This window comes from Diplotaxodon limnothrissa, linkage group LG3 (genome assembly GCF_057381915.1).
Source record: "Diplotaxodon limnothrissa isolate DT_005_m linkage group LG3, D_limnothrissa_male_GT1.1, whole genome shotgun sequence".
Lineage (NCBI taxonomy): Eukaryota > Metazoa > Chordata > Actinopteri > Cichliformes > Cichlidae > Diplotaxodon > Diplotaxodon limnothrissa.
In genome coordinates, this window is record NC_140598.1 from 54,986,358 (window position 1) to 55,011,074 (window position 24,717).

The 24,717-nt window shown below is 46.0% G+C and overlaps 1 protein-coding gene across 1 annotated transcript; it reads right to left on the bottom strand.

The window, feature by feature from the left end:
• Nucleotides 1-10,682: 10,682 nt before the first annotated feature.
• On the bottom strand, nucleotides 10,683-19,829 carry LOC146636621 (uncharacterized). The gene is made up of 7 exons (XM_085349608.1): nucleotides 19,299-19,829; nucleotides 19,146-19,210; nucleotides 18,843-19,033; nucleotides 12,509-12,780; nucleotides 11,100-11,161; nucleotides 10,872-11,017; nucleotides 10,683-10,768 (listed from the first exon to the last, which is right to left on the bottom strand). The coding sequence occupies exons 1-7, from the start codon at nucleotides 19,827-19,829 to the stop codon at nucleotides 10,683-10,685; spliced, it is 1,353 nt and encodes a 450-aa protein (XP_085205734.1).
• Nucleotides 19,830-24,717: the final 4,888 nt, after the last annotated feature.

The following is a 24,717-nucleotide window of genomic DNA, read 5'->3' on the forward strand; positions in this document are numbered from 1 at the left end:
AGTTCTTGCATGGCCAGCATACTCACTGGACATGTCACCCATTGAGCATGTTCGGGATGTGCTTGACCGGTGTATACGACAGCGTGTACCAGTTCCCACAAATATCCAACAACCTCGCACAGCCATTGAAGTGGAGTGGACCAACATTCCACAGGCCACAATTGACAATCTGATAGACTCCATGCGACGATGTGTTGCACTGCATGAGGCAAATGGTGGTCACACCAGATACTGACCGGTTCTGGGTCCCCAGACCCCCAATAGCGCAAAAAACTGCACATTCCAGGGTGGCCTTTTGTTGTGGGCAGTCTGAGGTACACCTGTGCACTACTCATGATGTCAGATCAGCATCCTGATGTGGCACACCTGTGAGGTGGGATGGATTGTCTCAATATAGCAGATGTGCCCACTACCACACATTTGGACTGATTTGTGACCACTGTTTGGGAGGGATGGTTATATTGTGTATCTGGAATGAATTTTAGGTCTCTACGTCCATCCCATGGGGAATGGGAGCAGTAACAAAGGTCTTGCGTTTATATTTTTGTTGAGTGTAGCTAAGTAATTCCTTAATGCGTGTAGATTAAAGAAACGTATTTTACCTGGATAAGATTGTCTCTGATGAGTCTAAGGTACAAAACATGCCAGCGACGATGATTACCTTTTACTAGCTACATGAGAATTAAAAATGTACAAAAAAAAATGGAGCGACATTTCTGGGTCCATTTTAAAGTTTTCACGCTGTGGCGATAGCAACCGGAAAAACAGCGACCCGAAGTAAGGGCAGACTTGAACGAAGGGTAGAAGGCTGTCCAATTTCACAGCCACTCACTTCCGTCCTAAACGGCCGTCGAAGCCCAAAGCCTGAGAACTGGCTTTGTAACCCTTTCCATACTGACAGATGGCAGTGACTTTGTTTCACAGGTGTTTTTTTAGATAGTGGCATGATGTGTTGCTTTTTGAGATCTCTTAGCCAGCTTCACTTTGTCAGACAAGTCTGTTTCAGTGATTCCTTCATTAAAAAGTTCTGCCAGTATTCAGGGTGTGTTTGTTGAAGTGGAAATAAGCTTTCCAAAAACTATGGTTAATGACACTTTCATTATCTGTTGTCAGATAATCAGTGTTGGGTGTAATGCATTACTAAGTAGTGCGTTACTGTAATTAAATTACTTTTCCACTGAAAAAGTAGAGTAACTAATTACTATTCATTTTTAGGTATTTTCATTACAGTTACTTACAATGTACTTGCGTTACATTGTAAAATAATTAAACTCACTGAATATCATTATTTAATTTCAATAATTTGTCTTCTAAACCTAGAAGTAAACTCTGCCGCTTTAACATCGCTGTAGTGCAGGTGCACGTCATTTTGCGCCAGTTTGCTGCATAGTCGTATTCGAAAGATGTCGGACTCGGATGAAGCGAGTGGCTGTTTTATGAAATGGACATATTCCCGTGTCTTCACTTTTCTGAAACAAGCAGACAAGAATATTACAGTAATATGTAACCTATGTCCTGGGGAGAAAAAACTATCGGCTGCTGTTAATAGCATGAGTAATCTACTGAAGCGCCTGACATGAGAGCATAGACGAACACTTCTGAGTGATCCTTGTTCATCATCCATGGATAACACCGCGGCAACTCCTGCTAAGCAGGCAAAACCTGATTTTACTTCAGCAGCACAGAAAGCGTCTGAAGGCGAGCTTAAAAACATGATTGCAGCCTATATTGTGGAAGAGATGCTACCGCTGCCTACTGTAGAGTCTCCGTCTTTAAAACAATTTATTTTTTATTTAAAGAGTTTAATTTCTATTGTTTGCCCACTCAAGGTTTATAGGGTTTATAGAGCCCGCGCCTTGATCCAGGCCTGACGACAGCGGCGGACCATCCGTTCAGCAGCAGGCACGTCGACCTCCGCTTCCTGATGGCTGAAGATAGGAGGATGAAAACCATGACAGACCTCAAAGGGCGAGAGACCGGTGGCGGAAGAGACGTGAAGGTTATGAGACAACTCAGCCCACACCAGGTAACAAGGCCAAAGCGACGGTTGGGCAGAGACGAAGCACCGTAAGAAGCGCCCCAACTGTTGATTGGTCCGTTCAACCTGCCCATTGGTCTGAGGGTGATAGCCGGACAAGAGGCTGGGAGACGCTCCAATCAGGCGGCAAAAGGCTTTCCAGAACCTGGCGGTGAACTGGGGCCCCCGATCGGAGACTATGTCCTTGGGGAATCCGTGAAGCCAGACGACATGGTCCAGGAGGAGCTCGGCCATCCGTTTGGCGGAGGGGAGGCCGGCCAGGGCAACCAGGTGCACCGCCTTAGAAAACCGGTCCACAAAGGTGAGGATGGTGTCAAGACCGTCCACAGATGGGAGGCCGGTAACAAAGTCAAGACCGACATGGGACCAGGGACGTCTCGGCACAGGAAGAGGGCGAAGGTCGCCAGCGGGCGGCTGGGTGGAGGACTTGGCCCGAGCACAGGTGTCACAGGCGGAAACGAAGTCATGGACGTCCCGAGTCATGGAGGGCCACCAGAAGGCACGACGGAGGAGCTGGAGGGTCCTGTCGGGCCCTGGGTGACCAGAGAGCGGGGAGGAGTGAGCCCAGAGCAAGGCCTCCTGACGGCACCGGGATGGTACATAGAGCCTCCCAGCCGGGGTGTCAGGCGGAGGCGGTTCGGCGGTCAGGGCATCCCGGATAGAGTCCTCCAAGGGCCACCGAAGGGGGGCAGCAAAACAATGAGACGGTAGGATAGGTCCAGGGTCTGACGTGAGGCCGTCCTGGGCGAACTGCCTGGAGAGAGCGTCTGCCTTGGTGTTCTTGGAGCCAGGGCGGTAGGCGAGGTGGAAGTTGTAAGGTTCGAAGAATAAGGCCCAACGGGCCTGCCTTGGGTTGAGCTGCTTGGCAGAACGAATATGGATCAGGTTCTGGTGATCAGTCCAGATCAGAAACGGTTCTTTCGCTCCCAGGAGCCAATGCCGCCACTCTTCCAAGGCCCACTTGATGGCCAGGAGTTCCCGGTCGCCGACACCGTACCGTCGCTGCGTGTCAGAGAATTTCCTCGAGAAATAGCAGCACGGGTGAAGTTTCCCATCCGGGCCGTGTTGAGAGAGGACGGCGCCAGCGCCAACATCGGAGGCATCCACCTCCACCACAAAATCTCTGGCAGGATCAGGGTGGAGCAGGACGGGAGCTGTAGCAAACCGGCGTATAAGGTCTTGGAATGCCTGTTTCGCACCAGGGGGGAGGCAGAAGGGCTTGGGCAGGTTAGCTGGTTTGGTGAGGGATGTCAGTGGGGCGACAATGGTGCTGAAATTGCGGATAAAGCGCCGATAGAAATTGGCAAAGCCCAGGAAGCTCTGCAGCTGCTTAAGGCTGGAGGGCTGAGGCCACTGGGTCACGGCTTGGACCTTTTGCGGGTCCATGGTCAGGCCATTGGAGGAGATGGTGAAGCCCAGGAAGGTAGTGGACCGCTGATGGAAGGCACACTTCTCCAGTTTGCAGAACAGCTGGTACTCGAGCAGCCTGCTCAGCACGGCCCGCACATGGCGAATATGGTCCACTTCGGTGCGGGAGTAGATCAAGATGTCATCCAGATAGGCAAACACCCACCGGCCCAGCATGTCCCGCAAGACATCGTTGATCAGATGTTGGAAGACAGCAGGGCTGTTGCAGAGGCCGAAGGGCATCACCAGATACTCCCAGTGTCCGTTAGGGGTGATGAAGGCCGTCTTCCATTCGTCCCCTTCCCTAATCCGCACCAAATTGTAGGTGCTGCGTAGGTCTAGTTTGGTGAAGATGCAGGCCTGGGAGAGGGAATCGAGTGCGGTGGATAGCAGAGGAAGAGGATGGCGGTTCTTAACAGTGATTTTATTCAAGCCCCGGTAGTCTATACAGGGGCGAAGCCCGCCGTCTTTCTTCTTGACAAAGAAGAATCCCGCAGCTGCAGGGGAGGTAGAAGGGCGAATGAAGCCCTGTTGGAGAGCCTCAGCGACGTACTCCTCCATGGCTTTGTTCTCTGCGGGTGACAGCGAGAACAGGCGACCACGAGGAGGGACCGCTCCCGGGAGGAGCTCGATGGCCATGTCGTAGGAGCGATGAGGAGGGAGAGCAGAGGCTCGCCTCTTACTGAAGACCTCAGATAGGTCGTGGTAAGCCGGAGGGATCTTATCCAGATCAATGGGCTCCGGGGGTGACGCCTCTTCTGACTTTGAGTCCTTTCCAGTCCGGAAGAGAAGGCAGCGGCGTGAACACTGGGGACCCCAGTCCAGGATCCGGCAGGAAGACCAGGAGACGTGGGGGTCATGTTGACGGAACCAGGGGTAGCCGAGGATGAGAGGAGAGGAAGTGGCCGAGACTACTAAAAACCGGATCTCCTCCTGATGATCCCCGACAGACATGCGGACTGGCTGGGTCTGGAACTGGATCGGGTAGGGTTGGAGTGGTCGCCCGTCTACTGAGGTCACCGGGAGGAATCGGTCGACGGAAGTCAACGGAATGCGAAGCCGAGAGGCCAGTTTCTGATCGATGAAGTTCTCAGCGGCTCCGGTGTCCAGGAGGGCTTCAGATGAGAGCCGTTGGTGTTTCAGGTGAAAAGTTACCGGTAACAAAAAACGAGAGGGGTCAGAGGAGTGGGAAGGGCCAGTCTACCTGGCGTCATCGTTTCCCGGCCGTAGCGGGCACTGGGGACGACGGTGTCGAGCTGATCCACAGTAGGCGCAGAGGCCCTCACGCCAGCGTCTCTCTTTCTCCTCTTTGGGGAGTCCACCCAGCTGCATGGGCTCCTCGCTGGATGTGCTGCTTGGGCTAGCTGTGGCTCCATCAGAGGGGGGAGGAGGTCGCGAAGACGTGGTCCTCTGAGGCTGGAAGGGTTTGGAGGCCCGAGGGGTATGGCGAGGCATCACACGTTGGTCAATCTTCAGCGCGAGGTCCACGGCCTCATCCAGGGTTTTAGGGGCCTCACGGCCGGTCATCTCGTCTCGGATGTAGTCAGCCAGTCCCTCCAGAAAAATAGAGCGCAGAGAAGCGTCTCCCCACTGTAGCTTAGCGGCCAGGGTGCGGAATTGAGAGGCAAAGTGACAGACGGGTCGGCTGCCCTGGCGTAGATGAAGCAGCTGTGACTCCACTTCCACTTCGCTGCTCGGGGGAACAAACGTCTTCTTTAATTCCTCCACAAACAGGGCATAGTCATTGCAAGCTGCCGATTTATTGTAGTAGAGAGCCGCGGCCCATTCCTGAGCCTGGCCAGACAAGAGAAAGGGCAACCTTTGCACGAGCGGTGGCGTATTTAGTGGGCTGACACTCGAACAGCATGTCTAAAGTGGCAAGCAAACCATCAGGCCGACCATCAACTCCGTTCCACTTGTCTGGTAGTCCGATCCGGGGTTCCGCGCTCACCGGCGCTGGCTGACGTTGCAGCGAGGTGACGGAAGTGGAAAGTTGGAGGACAGTTTCGGTGAGGGACTCCACTTTTGTGCACATCCGATCTACCACACCGCGAAGATATAGAACTTCGGCTTTCAGCCGTTCAAATTCCGCTGGGTCTATAGCGGGCTCAGACATCCTGTCACGGCGGGCGAGCTACGCACAGTAGCGCGGCGTGCCGGTGTAGCGTGCTGACTAGACCCAAGCGCGGCTACGGCTAGCGGTGGGTTTGGAGCAGACACGCAGTTATTCTAGTAACGATCAGTGCACGTAGCGTGGCTTCGGAACTGTCGTTACAGACAGAGAGCGAGCGGAGCCGGGAAGAGAAAAAGGATTGAAGGGAAAAACACTCACGGTTGCTGAATCAGGCGGAGACTGACGTCGGCAGAGTTTCGGAGCTCCTGACACGAAGAGAATGATGTCTGAGCGGCGAACAGGTGGGTGGCGTCTCTCTTTTAACCCCGGCCCCGTGATCAGCTGATCACAGCTGATCACCGGCTGACACCTTTTTTGCGCCACGGACCGGTTTATGCCCGACAATATTTTCATGGACCGGCCTTTAAGGTGTCGCGGATAAATACAACAAAATAAAACTAGTACCGGTACCGAAAAAAAGAAAATTTATTCATAACACACGTGAAAAGACCAAGGAAAACCGAGTTAACGATAAAAAGGATAACAGAATAACGCTGAAAACTATACATTTCACACCTGAGCCTCAAATCTCCCGGCCCGGTACCAAACGACTCATGGACCGGTACCGGTCTGAGGCCCGGGGGTTGGGGACCGCTGCTCTAATGCACAGAGAACCAGTTGTGAAACGCACAGTAAGGAAATGGTCGGCAGAGACTGAAGAGGCCCTGAGGGACTTTTTCCATTCTACTGTGTGGGAGAACCTCTGCAGCCCCCTGGAGGATGACCTCAACAGCATCACAGACTGCATTACGGATTACATGAACTTGTGTGTGGACAGCACCATACCCAGCATAAAGGTATGGTGTTTTTCTAACAACAAGCCATGGATAAATCCTGAAATTAAGGCTCTCCTCAAGGAGAAGAAGAGAGCCTTTAGATCTGGAGACAAACAGGAGCTGAGAGTTGTCCAGAAGAAGCTGAAATGGAAGATAAGGCAAGGGAAGGAAAACTACAGGAGGAAGATGGAAGAGCAGCTGCAACAGGACAACATCAGAGGGGTTTGGAACAGCCTTAAGAAAATCTCAGGACAAAAACAAATCCCCCAGGCTGCAGGAGACTTGGGGTGGGTGAATGGCCTAAATAAATATTTTAATAGGTTTGATCAAACACCGACCCCTCCCACAGCATCGTCCCCCCTCCTGCAATTTCCTTCATCTTCAGGGACTGCCTGTCCTTCATCTCAGGACTTCACACCTCTCAGTTTCACACCTCCCACCTCCCAGTCATTACACCCACCCCCGGCTTCTGTGGACTCCAACATACACCCCCCTCCCCCAAAATCCACTCTTTCTATCTCAGCACTTCAAGTGAGGAATGAGCTTCGCAAGATCAAGGTGCACAAGGCTGCAGGTCCAGATGGCATCAGCTCCAGGCTCCTGAGATGCTGTGTAGATGAACTGTGTGGCGTCATAGGATATCTGTTCAACCTGAGCCTGTCACTGGGGAAAGTACCACAGCTGTGGAAGACATCCTGTGTGGTACCGGTACCAAAGACCTCCCATGCCAAGGACCTCAGCAGCTACAGGCCAGTAGCCCTGACATCACATCTGATGAAGACCCTCGAGAGGTTGGTTCTAAACCATCTGCGCCCCCTGGTGAGGTCTTCATTGGATCCGCTGCAGTTTGCTTACTAGCCTGGCATTGGGGTGGAGGACGCCATCATCTACCTCCTGCACCGAGCTCTGACTTACCTGGAGAAGCCTGGAAGCACTTTGAGGATCATGTTCTTTGATTTCTCCAGTGCTTTTAACACCATCCAGCCATGACTTCTGAGAGATAAGCTGGAGCTATCGGGAGTGGACCACCACATGTCCCAGTGGATACTGGACTACCTCACAGAACGCCCAGAATATGTGAGGTCACAGGGCTGTGTCTCTGATATGCTGGTCTGCAGTACGGGGGCCCCACAGGGAACTGTGCTGGCACCGTTCCTCTTCACCCTCTACACTGCAGACTTCTCCATCAACTCCCCACGCTGCCACCTACAGAAGTTCTCTGACGACTCTGCCATAGTCAGCCTCATCACAGGTGAGGACGACTCAGAGTACAGACAGTGGACTCTGGACTTTGTTGACTGATGTCAGCAGAACCACCTGCTGATCAACGCCGGGAAAGCCAAGGAGTTGGTGGTGGACTTCCGGAGACGCAGACCCACCACACTGACACCGGTGAACATCCAGGGAGTGGACATTGAGATAGTGGACTCTTATAGGTACCTGGGTGTTCATCTGAATAATAAACTGAACTGGAGCCACAACACTGATGCTCTTTACAGGAAGGATCAGAGCAGACTCTACCTGCTGAGGCGGCTGAGGTCATTTGGAGTACAGGGAGCGCTTTTAAAGACCTTCTATGACTCTGTGGTGGCATCCGTCATTTTTTACAGTGTTGTATGTTGGAGCAGCAGTTTATCGGCAGCTGAGAGGAAGAGGTTGGATAAACTCATCAGGAAGGCCAGCTCTGTTCTGGGATGCACCCTGGACCCAGTGCAGGTGGTGGGAGACAGAAGGACTCTGGCCAAAATAACATCTCTGATGGACAGAGTCTCCCACCCCATGCATGTAAATGTTGCTGAACTGCAGAGCTCCTTCAGTGACAGACTGCTACATCCTAGATGCATGAAGGAGCGTTTCTGTAGGTTCTTCCTCCCTGCAGCTGTCAGACTGTACAATCAAAACTGCTCCCAACAATCATAGATGTTTGCATCTGCGCTGTAACTGCAATAATTTAATCAACTGATTCGCACTACAACCTGGTTTGCCTCTTATCTGAAGTTATTTTTATTTAATAACTGTACAGTACTCTCTGTATATAGTAACCACTGTCCTTAATGTAAATATGTAAGAAAAATTGTGTATGTTTCTGTTCTGTGTCCTGTGTCCTGTTTGTTATATATGTGTCTTTCTGGCTGCTGTTACAACCAAATTTCCCCTTGTGGGACAATTAAAGGATTATTCTATTCTATATAAGAAATGCATGTGTTGGTTTATTTATATGTCTGTATGTAGACATGTGTATTTAAAGTGGCATAGAAGGTTGCTGAAATGGTATTACTAATTTTTTCAGTTTTTATTTTTGTGTATTCTTTATTCATCCTTAATTTTTTCTTTTTTCCTATTATTTATGACATTTTATTTATTATCAATATTATTTATTTATTTATTTATTTTAATGTTGATATTACAGTCCTACAAAGTAAGTTGGGATATCTCTTCTTGGTAGTCCCAGGAGGTGTACAACATAGCCATGTCACCAGGTCACTGACTGACTTCTACACACAACATTAGTCATATACAATTGTAAATAAATATGCCATTACCAATGAGTTATTATTTAATTACACCAGTTACGCAACAAACAGGCCCCCTGTGACAAAGTGGCTAGGACAGAATTCATTTGCCATTTGTCACTTGCGTATATTGTTATTTTGTGTTCTGTTATTTTACAGTCAGCCATAATGCTTTAATTTAGACATTGCTGGTGTAACTTCTCTTAACACACAATATCCCGGGTTTTGTTTGTGGTAGCAGTAGTTACATCCTTTACATCCATGCATGTGTTTTAAAGCAAACACTACTAACCATCAGATCATCTGAATTTTCTTCTGTTTACAGGCACATGTCTGGTAAATTATGTTTCTTTATGTTGCTTTGGTTATACTTACCATAGTGTCCATGTTGTGCATTCAGGTCCTATATGTGAGACAGGTGTATGGGAAGGGCCGCCCACTACTTCCTGTTTATATAGGGTCATGAGGTCAATGATTGCATCACTGGGTGCAACCAAATGGAGGGTTTTTCATTTTGTATAGTATTGTTTGTTTTCTTTAAAGTAGCCTTTTGAGTTATATTGCATGCAGTGTTTTACTTTACAAACTATTTAGTTGAGTAAATGAGTTTGTCAGTTTCATGCATGACTTTATTCCTGTTCTTTGTTTAGAATTTTATTATTTGGTTTGACCTATTTTGTTTCAATGGTAGGGACTAACGAGGTCAGGTGTGGGCAAAGTCTTGTATAAAGCCAGTGGGATTTTTGCATGCCTGAGTGATTGTTTTATGGTAAAAGGGAGATGCCAGCAATAAAGTATGCTTAAAAAGAACTTCAATTGTCTGCTAATTCTATTTACTTATCACCTTCCTTGCTGCTTAAGTTATGCTACATCACACCCCCTCACTGAAATACTGACAATGCTGAAAAGAAATGATGTTGGTTAAAAAGTAAGATGTAAGTAACATGTAAAACTAAGAATTTGATTTAATTATATGTGTATCAAAAATCTTTGATGGGAACCTAAAAGTCCCATGATAGTATTTCCTATTTGTTTTTCCTGATTTAAAAGAGAGAGAGAGAGAGAGAGAGAGAGAGAGAGAGAGAGAGAGAGAGAATAGCGGATTAAAGTGTGTTTAAAAATTAAGAGTCTTTAATTGAAGCTTCCTCAGTTTATCATGATAGACTTCAAAAGAACTTGCTTCAGAAGGAAAAAGGTGATATTAATGTTATTTTTAATAACAATAGTATTTTAAATCATTTTAAATATCAGAATCACTTAGACTTAGATTTTTATCTGAATTATCCAATACAACACAAACATAATACATACAATACAAGAATAAGATACATACAACAAATATATTTAAATATTGACTGGTAAAAGTGACTGGTAATCATACAGGATATTTTCACACATCTTATATTTCCAGTATGCCAGGTGAGGTGATGCTATGTTGAGTATCACTTCTTTTCTTTCACAGTCAGATTCTTAAGCTGAGGAGATGCTTTATGGATAAAAAAAAAAACTTTGTCTCACTGATATGTCTAACTTATATTATGACTTTATCTCTTACATTATAAATTGACACCCAATGACCTTCGTCAGAAATTATGTTCAAATCTATACTGATTGATTACATAAAGGTTCATTTTAGCTTTAGTTACTTCTAAATCATACTATGAGTGCTCTTCATCAGAAGTTCCTCGTGGATTTTCTGTTGTAAAAATCATTTTTCATACCCAGTCACAGGAGACATTTCCTCAAGTTATTTCACAAAAGCATCAGCGCAGATGTTATTGCTGGCCTGACAGAAGCCATGACAGCAGCACCATACAGGAGGCAGTGAGGAGACTGATCTTGTGGCTCACTCCATGTGACACTTTTGTAAATGTTGACAAGAAGAGAAAAAAAATGCATTGCTTTCAGAAACTGTTCTAAAATATAGAAACATGTTTGACATGATTGTATTAAATATATCTTACGTGTGCCGTTCACAAATATAGAACTGGTTTCAATGTCGAAGGGTGTTATCTTGGCTGCATCAATCAAAACTTGCGCAATCTCATTTGCATTAGGGACCAGTGACAATGCAAATCCAATGTCCATGTCATTGACAATGGACCCATTACTGCAAAAGAAATAACCCCAAACTTTTTTTTAACTTTATTTAGTTTAAATATTTGTGAAATCGTATACCATAAACAATATACCTGAATGCAGTCACAGTGATGAAGCGGAATGAAGGAAATCTTTCCTGGTAGAAAGGTTCAAGCTGCAGAAATATAAATAAACACACTGTAAGTATGTATGCATTGCTTTTTGGGCTTGTGCTCCTTCACTTCCATGTCATTTGTGATATGTTATTTGCACTATGTAATATCATAGTGCAATTAATATTTCATATTTTCTTTCTGTTCATCCAGCTGCCCATTTTTTGAATGGTTAGCACATAATGAATATGTCACAGGTCACATTTATGCTTTATCTTTTTTCTTTGATCTCTTAGAAATCATGGCATTCAGTTGGTAAAAATAGAAACCCCAGCAGTATTTACTGTGGAGTTTTAGCTCAGTTATATGGTGCAAATATTTTTCCACATTGTTTATTGGATATAATGTATATGATTTTTTTTTTTAGCTCAGTCTGTATAATATTAGTAACAACGGAAAAATTGTTGACTTTAGAAAGGAGACCTGAACTAGGGCTGGGTATCGTCACTGATTTCTAGAATTGATTCAATTCCGATTCACAAGGTCCCGAATCGATTCGATCCACAATTCGATTTAATTCAATTCTATTCAATTTGAATCTGGGAAATTTTGACAGAAATATTATAATTCAGATCAGTACATTTACATATTTTTGTATCTATAAAAAGGAAGCTGACACACGCAAGACTTTATCAAAGGTGTGAGCATCACAGTAGATGCCTTTGTGTCAAAGTAGCTGAAGATAAAACACAGAAAAACATGAAGGTGGTTTTCCTGGCCTGGGATTTTATAAAAATATTCTGCAGTACATCAGAAATGAAAGAAAACCATTAATCAACACATGCTGTGCATCGTGGTCGAAGCAAAATAGTAAAAGTAAGAGTGAATTCATGATGATGATGATGGATCTTCTTTTGCTGCTGGTTCGGTCAAACTAACAGCTTTAGAATCAGCGCCGACAGATCAGAATCAGCAAGCTTTCAGCCCCGACCGTGAGAAAGGCGACATCTAACTGATTCTGATCCGCGGGTCGCGCTGTGTGTTTAAGTCTTTGTGCAGAATCCGTGTTCCTGCTCTCATTTACTGTCTTAGCTGTTTGGTGGTTGTTGAAATTTTGTGAGATTTCACCTGAGATTCTGGCATTTCGGGCAAAATAAATTTATATTAAAAAATCAATTCAGAATTTTAATGAATCGATTTTACGTTATCCAAGCCAGAATCGATTTTAATCGATAAATCGATTATAAAAACCCACCCCTAACCTGGACGTAGGGATAGAAAAAGGACTAGCATATCATTTGTTTGCTTTTTTAAGGTATGCCACAGAAATACTGTTATGTGACTTTATCTAAAAATTATGCAATTAATTAGAATACAGGCATTGTTCAACTTGAAGAAAACAAACTTACTGCTGTCCTTATCAGTGTAGCTCGTTGTTTAAATGCTGTGGATGATGAAGTCAGCAAGTCAGTCGTAAATATCCCTTTAACAGATCTGAATTTCACCGCCAGTATTTTGACTGGCTCAGCAGTTGTTACAGTTGTAGTGGTTGTAGGGTTCACAGTTGTAGTTGAAGCTGTAGTTGTATTTGTTACAGATGTGGTGATTGTAAGATTTGTTGTGGTTGCATTTGTAGGTGTAGTCACTGATGTTGTGGTGCTCACTGTAGTTGTAGTTGAAGCTGTTGTAAATGCCAATAAAGGAAACAAGGTGTTGCTTTAACAAACAGTTCTGAGACATCATGAGTTTTAAATATGATCTTATCAAATATTGTTTACCTAAATCACTGACTGAACGGTCTGTTGTTTTTTATACATATTAAATCTCATTTAAAGTGTATCGCATGAAATTGTTATCTTTGAGTTTTTTGAGAAAATTATTATATAAATAACTACATGGGTTTTTATGTCACAAACAAAACTGTATAATAATCTATCCATCCATCCATCCATCCACTTCTCCTTTTTAGGGTCGCGGGGGGCACTGGAGCCTATCCCAGCTGTCATAGGGCGAGAGGCGGGGTACACCCTGGACAGGTCGCCAGTCTGTCGCAGGGCCAACACACAGAGACAGACAACCATTCGCACTCACATTCACACCTAGTGAAAATTTGGATTTTCCAGTTAACCTATCCCCACAAGCTGCATGTATTTGGACCGTGGGAGGAAGCCGGAGTACCCGGAGGGAACCCACACAAACACGGGGAGAACATGCAAACTCCACACAGAAAGACCCCGGCCTGATTTTGGAATTGAACTCAGGACCTTCTTGCTGTGCGGCAACAGTGCTAACCACCGTGCCACTGTGCTGACTGTATATTAATAATAATAATAATAATATAGAAAATATATTGTTATTATTATTATTATGTATAATAATAATAATAATAACAATATATTTTATATGAGGGCACCTTTCTAAAACCCAAGGTCACCTTACAAAGAGAAAAATATATCAATAAAACAGTAGATTAAAATAGATTAAAATAAATTAAAATACAAAAAACAACAAATAAAAAGAAAAAACAAGATTTGACAGCAATTAAGATATGTATTAAAGCGAGTAAGCCGGTTTAAACATGTGGGTTTTCAACTGTGACTTAAATAAGAGAAGGTAATCTATATTTCTTAAGACTGAAGGAAGTGAGTTCCAGAGCCAAAGACCAGAGTGACTGAAAGCTCTGTTCCCCATAGTGATTGTCATGGTCCTGGGCCATGTTGGCCCAGTGTTCTTAGTTTCCTTGTATGTTTGTATTTTGTTCCTTGCTTAGGCCATGTTTTCTGAGTTGCCCTGTTGTGTTGTTCCCTAAGTGTTTTCCCTTCATGACTCTTCCCCCTGTGTGCCCTCTATGTATTTATGAGCCCTCGTCTCCCTTTGTGGTTGTTTCATGTTTCCCCAGCCCGTTATGTCTGTGTTTTCCCCGTGCTCTCTCTCCTCCTGTCTGAACCTCTGTGCACTTCCTGTTTACTTTGTGACTCTCACGCCCGTACATGTCATGTTCAGTTCACCCCGCCCTGTCTCGTTATGATTATCAGTGTCACCTGTGTTCCCCGTGTGTTCCCACTTTCCTCGTTAACCCTCTGTGTATTTCTGTCTGCGTCTCCCTCTGTTCAGCGTGACGTCGTCCCTCATGCCGTGTGTGGATCTCCCTGTGTCTCTCTGTGAGTTCTTAGTTTGTGGTTTCCCAGTTTAGTTTAAGTTTGTATATTTGTTCTGCCAGCAAATAAAGCTGAGTTTTGAGTTCATTCCCTCGTGCCTGTGAGTCCTGCATTTTGGGTCCTACTCCTGCCTGCCGCACGGCGATTCGTGACAGTACGACGTCACCACAACATGGACCCAGCAGACTTACCCGGGGAGAGCGATCTGATACGTGTCCAACGCCTAGTCGAGTGGATAACCCACACTTCCAACACAAGGGCAAAGATTGTGGGGATAAATGCTATCGAAGCAATCCTCAAAGGAAATTCTCATCTCCGCCAGGTCAGAGGATGTTTGGACTTATTGGCCAATTTGAATGAAGCCCGGGAGGCGGCGCGAACTCGGGAAATATCAGACTTGGCCCAGCAGCAACAGACAACAGCCACCCTGGAGCAGCCGCGTCAGTTTCACCGGCCGGATGAGGTTTTGCCCGGCCCTTTGGAGCTATCTGCGGGGAAGAAACGGCATTCACGCCGCCGACGCGCCACCCCACAGCCGGACATTCGGCCTTCTAATTCACCTGCTGTGCTACCAGAAGCTCAGTCGGCTCCCTCGCAGCTACTCACAGCTCAGTCGGCTCCCTCGCAGCCCTTCACAGCTCAGTCAGCTCCCTCGCAGCCCTTCACAGCTCAGTTAGCTCCCTCGCAGCTACCCTCAGCTCAGCCATTAGCCTCACCAACCCCTGCTCAGCCATTAGCTTCGCCAGCCCAGTCAGTTAACTCTCCTACTGTTCAGTTTGCAGTCCAGTCTCCAGTCCTCCAGTCCCCTGTAGCTCCGTCGCCCTCAGTTCAGTGTGCCACTCTGTCGCCCATATCCCACTCTCCTCCCGTCCGGTCAGCCCAGTCTCCTCTTTCACCACCACCACCACTAGCTCAGTTTCCTGTGTCTCAGCTCCCTGTAGCACAGCCGTTTGCTCCATCATCAGCAGCTACGTTTGCAACAGAACCATTAGCTTGGTGTTCTGTGCAGTCACCTCTAGTTCATTCTCCTGTGCAGTCACCTACTCCACTCTCACCACAACCATTGCTACAACCATCAGTGCAGTCCCCTGTGCAGACTTCAGTGCAGTCCCCTGTGCAGACTTCAGTGCAGTCCCCTGTGCAGACTTCAGTGCAGCCCCCTGTGCAGACTTCAGTGCAGCCCCCTGTGCAGACTTCAGTGCAGTCCCCTGTAGTAGTTCAGCACCGCAGTACAGCTGAGCTGGCTGCACCTGTAGGAGAGAGTGACTGTGAGTCACACACTCAGCCCAAGTTGTCTGGTCCCGGACCCCATGACTGTTCCACCACTGTGAGTAACTCTGTTTTGCCTGCCATTGTGTTACCTGACTTGGATAACTCCGCCACTGTGTGTTTGGACTCTAAAGACGTTATTCCGAGTGACACCTTGGTGCCAAATTATTCACCGACCGCCCTACCTAGCGATCTTTGTGTTCCAGAGCAATCAGGTTCTTGTAACGCTCGCAGCATTTCCTCTGAGTTAGCCAGTATGAACGTTTCACCCGTAGAGTTAGCGGAACCAAAGACTGTTATTCTACACCAGACTCACCGACATACTGCTACTAGCATTGCAGCACCGCAGAACCATTTTACTCAGCCTGTACGTTCTGAGGTTTCTCAGTCTGAGCTCAGCCACACACCCCCATCATCAGCTCAGGATGTAACAGTGCATGCTGAGGAGCACAAACCCCCTGAAACTGTGTGTTCCATTGCTGATGCCCCTTCTAGTGACTGTTTCATGTTCCAGCCTGTTTTGTCTTTAGACATTTCTGACGTTCCCCAGCCAACTCCTCAACCAGCCATTGCTCTCTCGGCTTCTCAAATAGTTACTGAGAACGAGACCTGTGTTGCTGAGCAAGCCAATGTAACATCCACTCCTAGTGTTCTGCCTGAGCCAGGCGACACAGAGACCATTATCCATTCCTCTGCTATGAACAGTTTAATCATTACACCAGCTCCTGTACCTGTGACTCCCAATGTTGCTTCGTCACTTTCTCAGGCTGTGGTTTTTTCTGTGCCACAACTCGAAAGAGCTAACTCAGACGCTGCCTGTGTAAACTCTGCTTTGCCCTTGCCTGCTAAACATAAGACTGCTTGCCCTGTGCAGCCACAGTTAGGGTCCCCTCAGCCAGAAGTCTCCGCACCTGCTGGCTCTGCATCCGTCTCCACTGTGGGTTCAGGAGAACCTCTCCAGCCACTCCTCGTCTCCGCTGGAGGGTCCGAGGGGCCCGTTCAGCCTCCTGTCTCCGCTGGAGGGTCCGAGGGGCCCGTTCAGCCTCCTGTCTCCGCTGGAGGGCCCCAGGGGCCCGTTCAGCCTCCTGTCTCCGCTGGAGGGTCCGAGGGGCCCGTTCAGCCTCCTGTCTCCGCTGGAGGGTCCGAGGGGCCCGTTCAGCCTCACGCCGCATCAGCTGGAGGGCCCGAGGAGCCTGTCCAGCCGCCATCTGCGACCGCTTCGTCATCGCCTGGTCCGGCTGCATCCGTCTGTGCTTCCGCTACGCCTGGGCCGGCCTCTGCCTGCGCTTCCGCTACGCCTGGGCCGGCCTCTGCCTGCGCTTCCGCTACGCCTGGGCCGGCCTCTGCCTGCGCTTCCGCTCCGCCTGGTCCGGCCTCTGCCTGCGCTTCTGCTCCGCCTGGTCCGGCCTCTGCCTGCGCTTCTGCTCCGCCTGGTCCGGCCTCTGCCTGTGCTTCTGCTCCGCCTGGTCCGGCCTCTGCCTGTGCTTCTGCTCCGCCTGGTCCGGCCTCGGCCTCTGCAGCTCCGCCTGGTCCGGCCTCCGAGTCTTCGTCCTCGTCTGGTCCTGCCTCCGAGTCTTCGTCCTCGTCTGGTCCTGCCTCCGAGTCTTCGTCCTCGTCTGGTCCTGTGCCCACCAGGCCATGGCCAGCACGCCTGGGACTGGAGGGCCGCCGCCGCCTTCCGCGCGGTCGGCCCCCTGAACTGCTCCGTCGTCTCCTTCGGCGCCGCCGCCGCCGCCTTCCGCGCGGTCGGCCCCCTGAACTGCTCCGTCGCCGCCTCCTTCGCCGCCGCCGTTGCCTTGCGCACGGCCGGCCTCCTGAACTGTTTCCACGTCGCCTCCTTCGCCGCCGCCGTTGCCTTGCGCACGGCCGGCCTCCTGAACTGTTTCCACGTCGCCGCCGTTGCCTTGCGCACGGCCGGCCTCCTGAATTGTTTCCACGTCTCCGCCGTTGCCTTCCGCATGGTCGGCCCCCTGAACTGCTCTGTGTTTGGGTTATTTTCTCGGGCTCCGGTGTTTGCTGTGCTCTTCTTTTGTTTTCTGTTCCGAGCCCTCCGTCCTGGGCCCCCGCCGCCCGCCCTGGGTTGTTTTCTGTTTGGTTTTGTTTTTCTGTGTTTGGGCTGTCTGGAGCCAGCCCTTGAGGGGGGGGTACTGTCATGGTCCTGGGCCATGTTGGCCCAGTGTTCTTAGTTTCCTTGTATGTTTGTATTTTGTTCCTTGCTTAGGCCATGTTTTCTGAGTTGCCCTGTTGTGTTGTTCCCTAAGTGTTTTCCCTTCATGACTCTTCCCCCTGTGTGCCCTCTATGTATTTATGAGCCCTCGTCTCCCTTTGTGGTTGTTTCATGTTTCCCCAGCCCGTTATGTCTGTGTTTTCCCCGTGCTCTCTCTCCTCCTGTCTGAACCTCTGTGCACTTCCTGTTTACTTTGTGACTCTCACGCCCGTACATGTCATGTTCAGTTCACCCCGCCCTGTCTCGTTATGATTATCAGTGTCACCTGTGTTCCCCGTGTGTTCCCACTTTCCTCGTTAACCCTCTGTGTATTTCTGTCTGCGTCTCCCTCTGTTCAGCGTGACGTCGTCCCTCATGCCGTGTGTGGATCTCCCTGTGTCTCTCTGTGAGTTCTTAGTTTGTGGTTTCCCAGTTTAGTTTAAGTTTGTATATTTGTTCTGCCAGCAAATAAAGCTGAGTTTTGAGTTCATTCCCTCGTGCCTGTGAGTCCTGCATTTTGGGTCCTACTCCTGCCTGCCGCACGGCGATTCGTGACAGTGATAAGACGAGCAGATGGAACAACAAGAGGAGTGGCAGATGAAGATCTGAGAGAGCAGGAAACAGTGATGATATGAAGCAGATCACAGAGATCTGAGAGTAATCGATCCGGGAAGTAATAAGACTATGGACAAGGATGGCAGCAGCATGGGGAGTAAGGAAGGGATGAAGTCGGTTAATGTTACGTAAGTGAAAGTATGCAGACCGGGTTACGTAATTAATGTGAGACTGAAATGAGAGAGTACTGTCGAATATGACACCCAAACTCTTTACCTGCGGGGAAGGAAGGATTGGGGAATTTTCAATATTATTGGAGAGACTGTGAGATTTGATTAAGATAGAGGTTATGCCAACGAGGAAAACTTCTGTTTTATTACTGTTAAGTTTGAGAAAATTGGATGAGAGCCATGATCTAATCTCCATAAGACAGTTTAGGGGAGATAGGTGGGAGCGATGAATTAATTATGTATATGATGTGAGAAATGAATCTGTGTATTGCCTTGTTCAAAATGAATCCTTCAGGAGTGACATGTGTGACTTCTGTTTACTTACTGTTTACTTGGGTTGCTACGACAGATGTGGCATTAATAGTTAATGTGAAGTTGTTGGGCTTAGACACAGCTTCTACTAAGGTTTTTGCAACATCTGCAGCCTGTGGGATTTCTGCAGGTGTTATCGTGTTGTTAAACACAACTTCCACTTCTGCTTCAGTATTAGATGCTCGTGTTCTGGTCCCAGCTTGTCTAAATGAAGAAAAAAAAAATTTAAATTTAATATCCTAAATGAACACTATTTTTAGTCATTGTCGATAATAAGATTAGTGTTGTTAAGAATGAACAAAAGTGAAAATCTTACCTAAATGCTATGACAATAACATGGCTGAAGAGTAAACCATATCGAGCTCTATAGATGAATTTATACTGTGCAAAACAAACAAGTAGAAAATTAATTAATTCAGATGTCGTTGTTTTAACAAAACTTGTGAATACATCTCAGTATTTAACTCACCATTACTACCACTTGTGCCTCAAGTGCCTTAAATTGTGGACTGGTTGTATTAGTGAGTGCATCTTCAAAGGGTGTAACCAAAACGGCTACTAGAATAAAAACTGGTCCACGGACCACTGCCATTGTTGCTGTCGTTGTTGTTGTTGTTGTTGACTTCGTTGTTGTTGTTGGCGTTGTTGTTATTGTTGTTGGCTTTGTTGTTGTTGTTGTTGGCATTGCTGTTGTTGCTGTTGTTGTACTTGTTGGGTTGGTGTTTGTAAGATTTGTTGTGGTTGCGTTTGTAGCTCCTGTCAGCATTGATGGTGTAGTGTTCACAGGTGTAGTTGAAGCTGTTGTAAGCCCTGTAGTTGTAGTTGTTACAGGTGTGGTGTTTGTAAGATTTGTTGTGGTTGCATTTGTAGCTGTCGTCAGCATTGATGTTGTAGTATTCACAGGTGTAGTTGAAGCTGTTGTAGACACTGTAGTTGTATTTGTTACAGGTGTGGTGTTTGTAAGATTTGTTGTGGTTGCGTTTGTAGCTCCTGTCAGCATTGATGTTGTAGTGTTCACAGGTGTAGTTGAAGCTGTTGTAAGCCCTGTAGTTGTATTTGTAAGATTTGTTGTCTTTGCGTTTGTAGGGGTAGTGATCATTGGTGTTGTAGCGTTCACAGGTGTAGTTGAAGCTGTTGTAGACACTGTAGTTGTATTTGTTACAGGTGTGGTGTTTGTAAGATTTGTTGTGGTTGCGTTTGTAGCTGCTGTCAGCATTGATGTTGTAGTGTTCACAGGTGTAGTTGAAGATGTTGTAGGCCTTGTAGTTGTATTTGTAAGATTTGTTGTGGTTGCGTTTGTAGGGGTAGTGATCATTGGTATTGTAGCGTTCACAGGTGTAGTTGAAGCTGTTGTAGACACTGTAGTTGTATTTGTTACAGGTGTGGTGTTTGTAAGATTTGTTGTGGTTGCGTTTGTAGCTGCCGTCAGCATTGATGTTGTAGTGTTCACAGGTGTAGTTGAAGCTGTTGTAAGCCCTGTAGTTGTATTTGTTACTGGTGTGGTGTTTGTAAGATTTGTTGTGGTTGCGTTTGTAGCTGCCGTCAGCATTGATGTTGTAGTGTTCACAGGTGTAGTTGAAGCTGTTGTAAGCCCTGTAGTTGTATTTGTTACAGGTGTGGTGTTTGTAAGATTTGTTGTGGCTGCGTTTGTAGCTGCAGTCAGCATTGATGTTGTAGTGTTCACAGGTGTAGTTGAAGCTGTTGTAGACACTGTATTTGTATTTGTAAGATTTGTTGTGGTTGCGTTTGTAGCTGCAGTCAGCATTGATGTTGTAGTTTTCACAGGTGTAGTTGAAGCTGTTGTAGACACTGTATTTGTATTTGTAAGATTTGTTGTGGTTGCGTTTGTAGCTCCTGTCAGCATTGACGTTGTAGTGTTCACAGGTGTAGTTGAAGCTGTTGTAGACACTGTAGTTGTGTTTGTTACACGTGTGGTGTTTGTAAGATTTGCTGTGGTTGCATTTGTATCTGTAATCATTGATGTTGTAGTGCTCACAGTTGTAGTTGAAACCACTGTAAATGTAAAGAAAAGGAAACAGGTGTCACTTAAATGTCACAGTTCTGACATATTGTGAATTTAAAATATGATAATATTCAGTATTACTTACCAGGGTCACTGACAGTAACATTGGTAATGTTGAAGACCGTTATGTTTGGAGCTGCATTAATCAAAACATTTGCAATGTCAGTGTTATTAGGCACTGCTGTAGATGCAAACCGAATGTCAATATCAGTGATGATGGATCCGTTTCTGCAGAATGAATAAACCAAACATCGTTTTACTTGCATTAATTTATTATGTATTATATATTATATGGAATCTGCAAACAAAAAATAAATTACCGGAATCCAGTCACTATCATTGAGAGGTATGAAGGAAACGTTGTCTTATAGATAGGTTCAAGCTACAGAAACACACACAATCAAAGATCTGTCAGTACGAATCCATGCAATTAACCATTGCTTGACTTGAAGATCAAAACTTACTGTTGTCACTGTCATGGAGGATCTTTCTGTAAACGCTGGAGATGATGAGTTCAGCAAGTTGTCTGTAAATGCCTCTCCAATTGATGTGAACTTCAACTGCTTTGTTATAACTGGCTCAGCAGTTGTAGTTGTTACAAGTGTAGAAAACAAAGAGCAAGCAATTGACAACAAAGTAATTTTCATAAACACACAATGCTTTTTATATACCGTACTTTCTGGACAATAGAGCGCACCTGTATATAAGCCGCATCCGCTCTATTTTTAAAAAATTTAAAAAAAAAAGATATACAAGCCGCACCCAGCTATAAGCCGCAGATATCTATGATGAAAAAATAGATATTTACTGCATGTACAGAACAATCTTGTAGTGCAAATGTACAAGTATGTACCTGAACAGATTCTTTCCGAACAATGCCTTTTAACACGGCAGCAACTTTGCTGATTAAAACGTAACAGAACCAAGAGAAAATAACCGCTATTTATTTACCTCCATTTTTCCTGTATTTGAAACCACATGTCACTTTAATCATCTTCGCTGAAACCCATGAAGTCGTCTTCTTCAGTGTCGGAGTTGAACAGGCTCAGAAGCGCTTCATCACATCTGTCTCCATCAGTCTCGCTCTCCGTGTCACTGTCATCCTCCGGTGAAGTTGGCTCTGAAGGTGCGCCGCTCTCTTCGCGCAGCAGTCCAGCCTTTCGGAACCCATTGGTGATGGTGGATTCTTTCACAGCACTCCACGCTGTTAGGATCCACTGACAGACATCAGAAAAGGATGCTTTTCGCATGCGGCCAGTTTTTGTGAATGACTTTTCACCGCTTGTCATCCAAGTCTCCCACTCAACCCGTAGTGCAGCTTTAAATGCCCGATTTACACTGATGTCAAGTGGCTGCAAAAACTTTGTTGTACCTCCAGGAATCACAGCTGGAATGGAGTTTGTTTTCTTGATCGCTGCTTTCACAGAATCTGTGATGTGGGCCCTCATGCTATCCAAAACAAGCAGTGCTTTTTTCCGGTGAAAAAATCCTCCCGGGCGCTTCCCATAGCACTCCGTTAACCATTCCTTCATTAGACCTTCTATCATCCACCCTTTGGTGTTAACTTTGACCACTATGCCTTTCGGGAGTTGTTCTTTCGGCATAGTTATGCGCTTAAAAATCACCATTGGTTGAAGTTTTTGTCCGGATGCCGTGCATGCCAGAACGCAGGTGAAGTGCGTCCTCTCATGGCCTGTTGTTTTCAACAACACGGATGATGCACCTGTCTTGTTAACGGTCCTGGTCAGAGGCAGATCAAATGTTAAAGGTACTTCATCCATATTGATTATGTCGTCTGGTCCGATGGAGTTTTCTTGTATCTTTTTTTCAACGAATTTGTGGAAGTTTTCAACTTTTTCCTGATAGTCAGGGGGGAGTTGCTGACAGAGAGTGGTCCGTGCCCTGACGGACAGGTTTTTACGTTTCATAAATCTGAAACACCATGACGGCCCACCTTTGAAATCTTTAATATTCATTTCGCGGGCGATTGTTTTGGCTTTCAGTCGGATCTGTACAGTGGATACACCTCGGCCACCTGCTCTCAGTGTCTTCACCCATTCCTCCAGGACATTTTCAAGTTCAGGCCACCTGCTTTTATGTCCTCTGAAAGCTTTTCTCGACTTTTGGCATTGCATGAGCTCTTCCCGCTGCCGCCTCCAACGTCTCACCATAGACTCATTGACGCTAAGCTTGCGTGCAGCAGCGCGGTTTCCCTCCTGGATAGCAAGATCGATGGCCTTCAACTTAAAACTTGCATCATACGAACTTCTTCGTGTGGTTTCCATGATGAAGGGGCGAGGATTTGAAAATAATTACCAGTTGGTAATTTGTTGTGCGTGTTCTATCTGCTAAAGAAAAAGTAGTGTATTCTTCTTTGCATTGATTTTTCATCTATCTTGTTTTTTATTCTAATTCTGGTTAGAGTCCCCCTAGTGGTGGAAGAAAAATCCACAGAATAGCCGCACCTTTGTATAAGCCTCATGGCTCAAAACCTAGGGAAAAAGTAGCGGCTTATGGTCCAGAAAGTACGGTATATATACATTGTAAATCCCGTCAAAGGTAGCCTTTCTTATGAGTAGCACATTAAAAAATTAAGTGGGGGTCACACAGATGTTAATATTTGATGTTAAATATAAATAGTTGTATTGACTTGTTTCAAAAACAATCTTTCAGGAGTGACAAGTGTGACTTCTGTTTACTCACTGTTTACTTGGGTTGCTACGACAAATGTTGTATCAACAGAGAGTGAAAGTGTTGTTGGGATTAGACACAGCTGTGACTAACGTTTGTTCAACATCTTTAGCCTCTGGGATTTCTGCAGGTGTTATGGTGTTGTTAAACACAACCTCGACTTCTGCTTCAGTATCAGATGCTCGTGTTCTGGTCCCAGCTTGTCTGAATGAAAAAAAGAAAGAAAAAAATGTAAATTTTTTATTAAATATCCTAAATTAACACTATTTTTAGTCATTATTGATAATAAGATTAGTGTTGATATAAATGAACAAAAGTAAATACCTTACCTGAATGCTATGACAATAACATGGCTGAAGAGTAAACCATATCGAGCTCTATAGATGATTTCATACTGTGCAAAACAAACAAGTAGAAAATTAATTAATTCAGATGTCGTTGTAATCAGCTGGAAATTTAACAAAACTTGTGAATACATCTCAGTATTTAACTCAGTATTTATACTGTGCAAAGCAAAGTAGAAATTAATTAATTAATTCAAATGTAGTTATAATCAGCTGGAATTTTTAAAGCACTTGAAAATCATTCTTAGTATTTTACCCACCACTACAACCACTTGCACTGCAAGTGCCTGAAATTGTGGACTGGTTTTATCTTTGAGTTGAGGCACATAGGGTGTAACCAAAACTGCTGTAAGAACAACAACTGGTGCACGAACTACCGGCACTGCTGTTGTTGCTGCTGTTGTTGTTGGCTTTGTTGTTGTTGTTGTTGTTGGTGTTGTTGTTGGCTTTGTTGTTGTTAATGCTGTTGTTGTTGGCTTTGTTGTTGTTAATGCTGCTCTTGTTGTTGTTGTTGTTGTTGCTGCTGTTGTTGTTGGCTTTGTTGTTGTTGTTGTTGGCTTTGTTGTTGTTGCTGCTGTTGTTGTTGGCTTTGTTGTTGTTGTTGCTGTTGTTGTTGCTGCTGTTGTTGTTGGCTTTGTTGTTGTTGTTGCTGTTGTTGTTGTTGCTGCTGTTGTTGTTGGCTTTGTTGTTGGTGTTGTTGTTGGCTGTGTTGTTGTTGTTGCTGTTGTTGTTGGCTTTGTTGTTGTTAATGCTGTTCTTGTTGTTGTTGTTGTTGTTGTTGCTGCTGTTGTTGTTGGCTTTGTTGTTGGCTGTGTTGTTGTTGTTGTTGC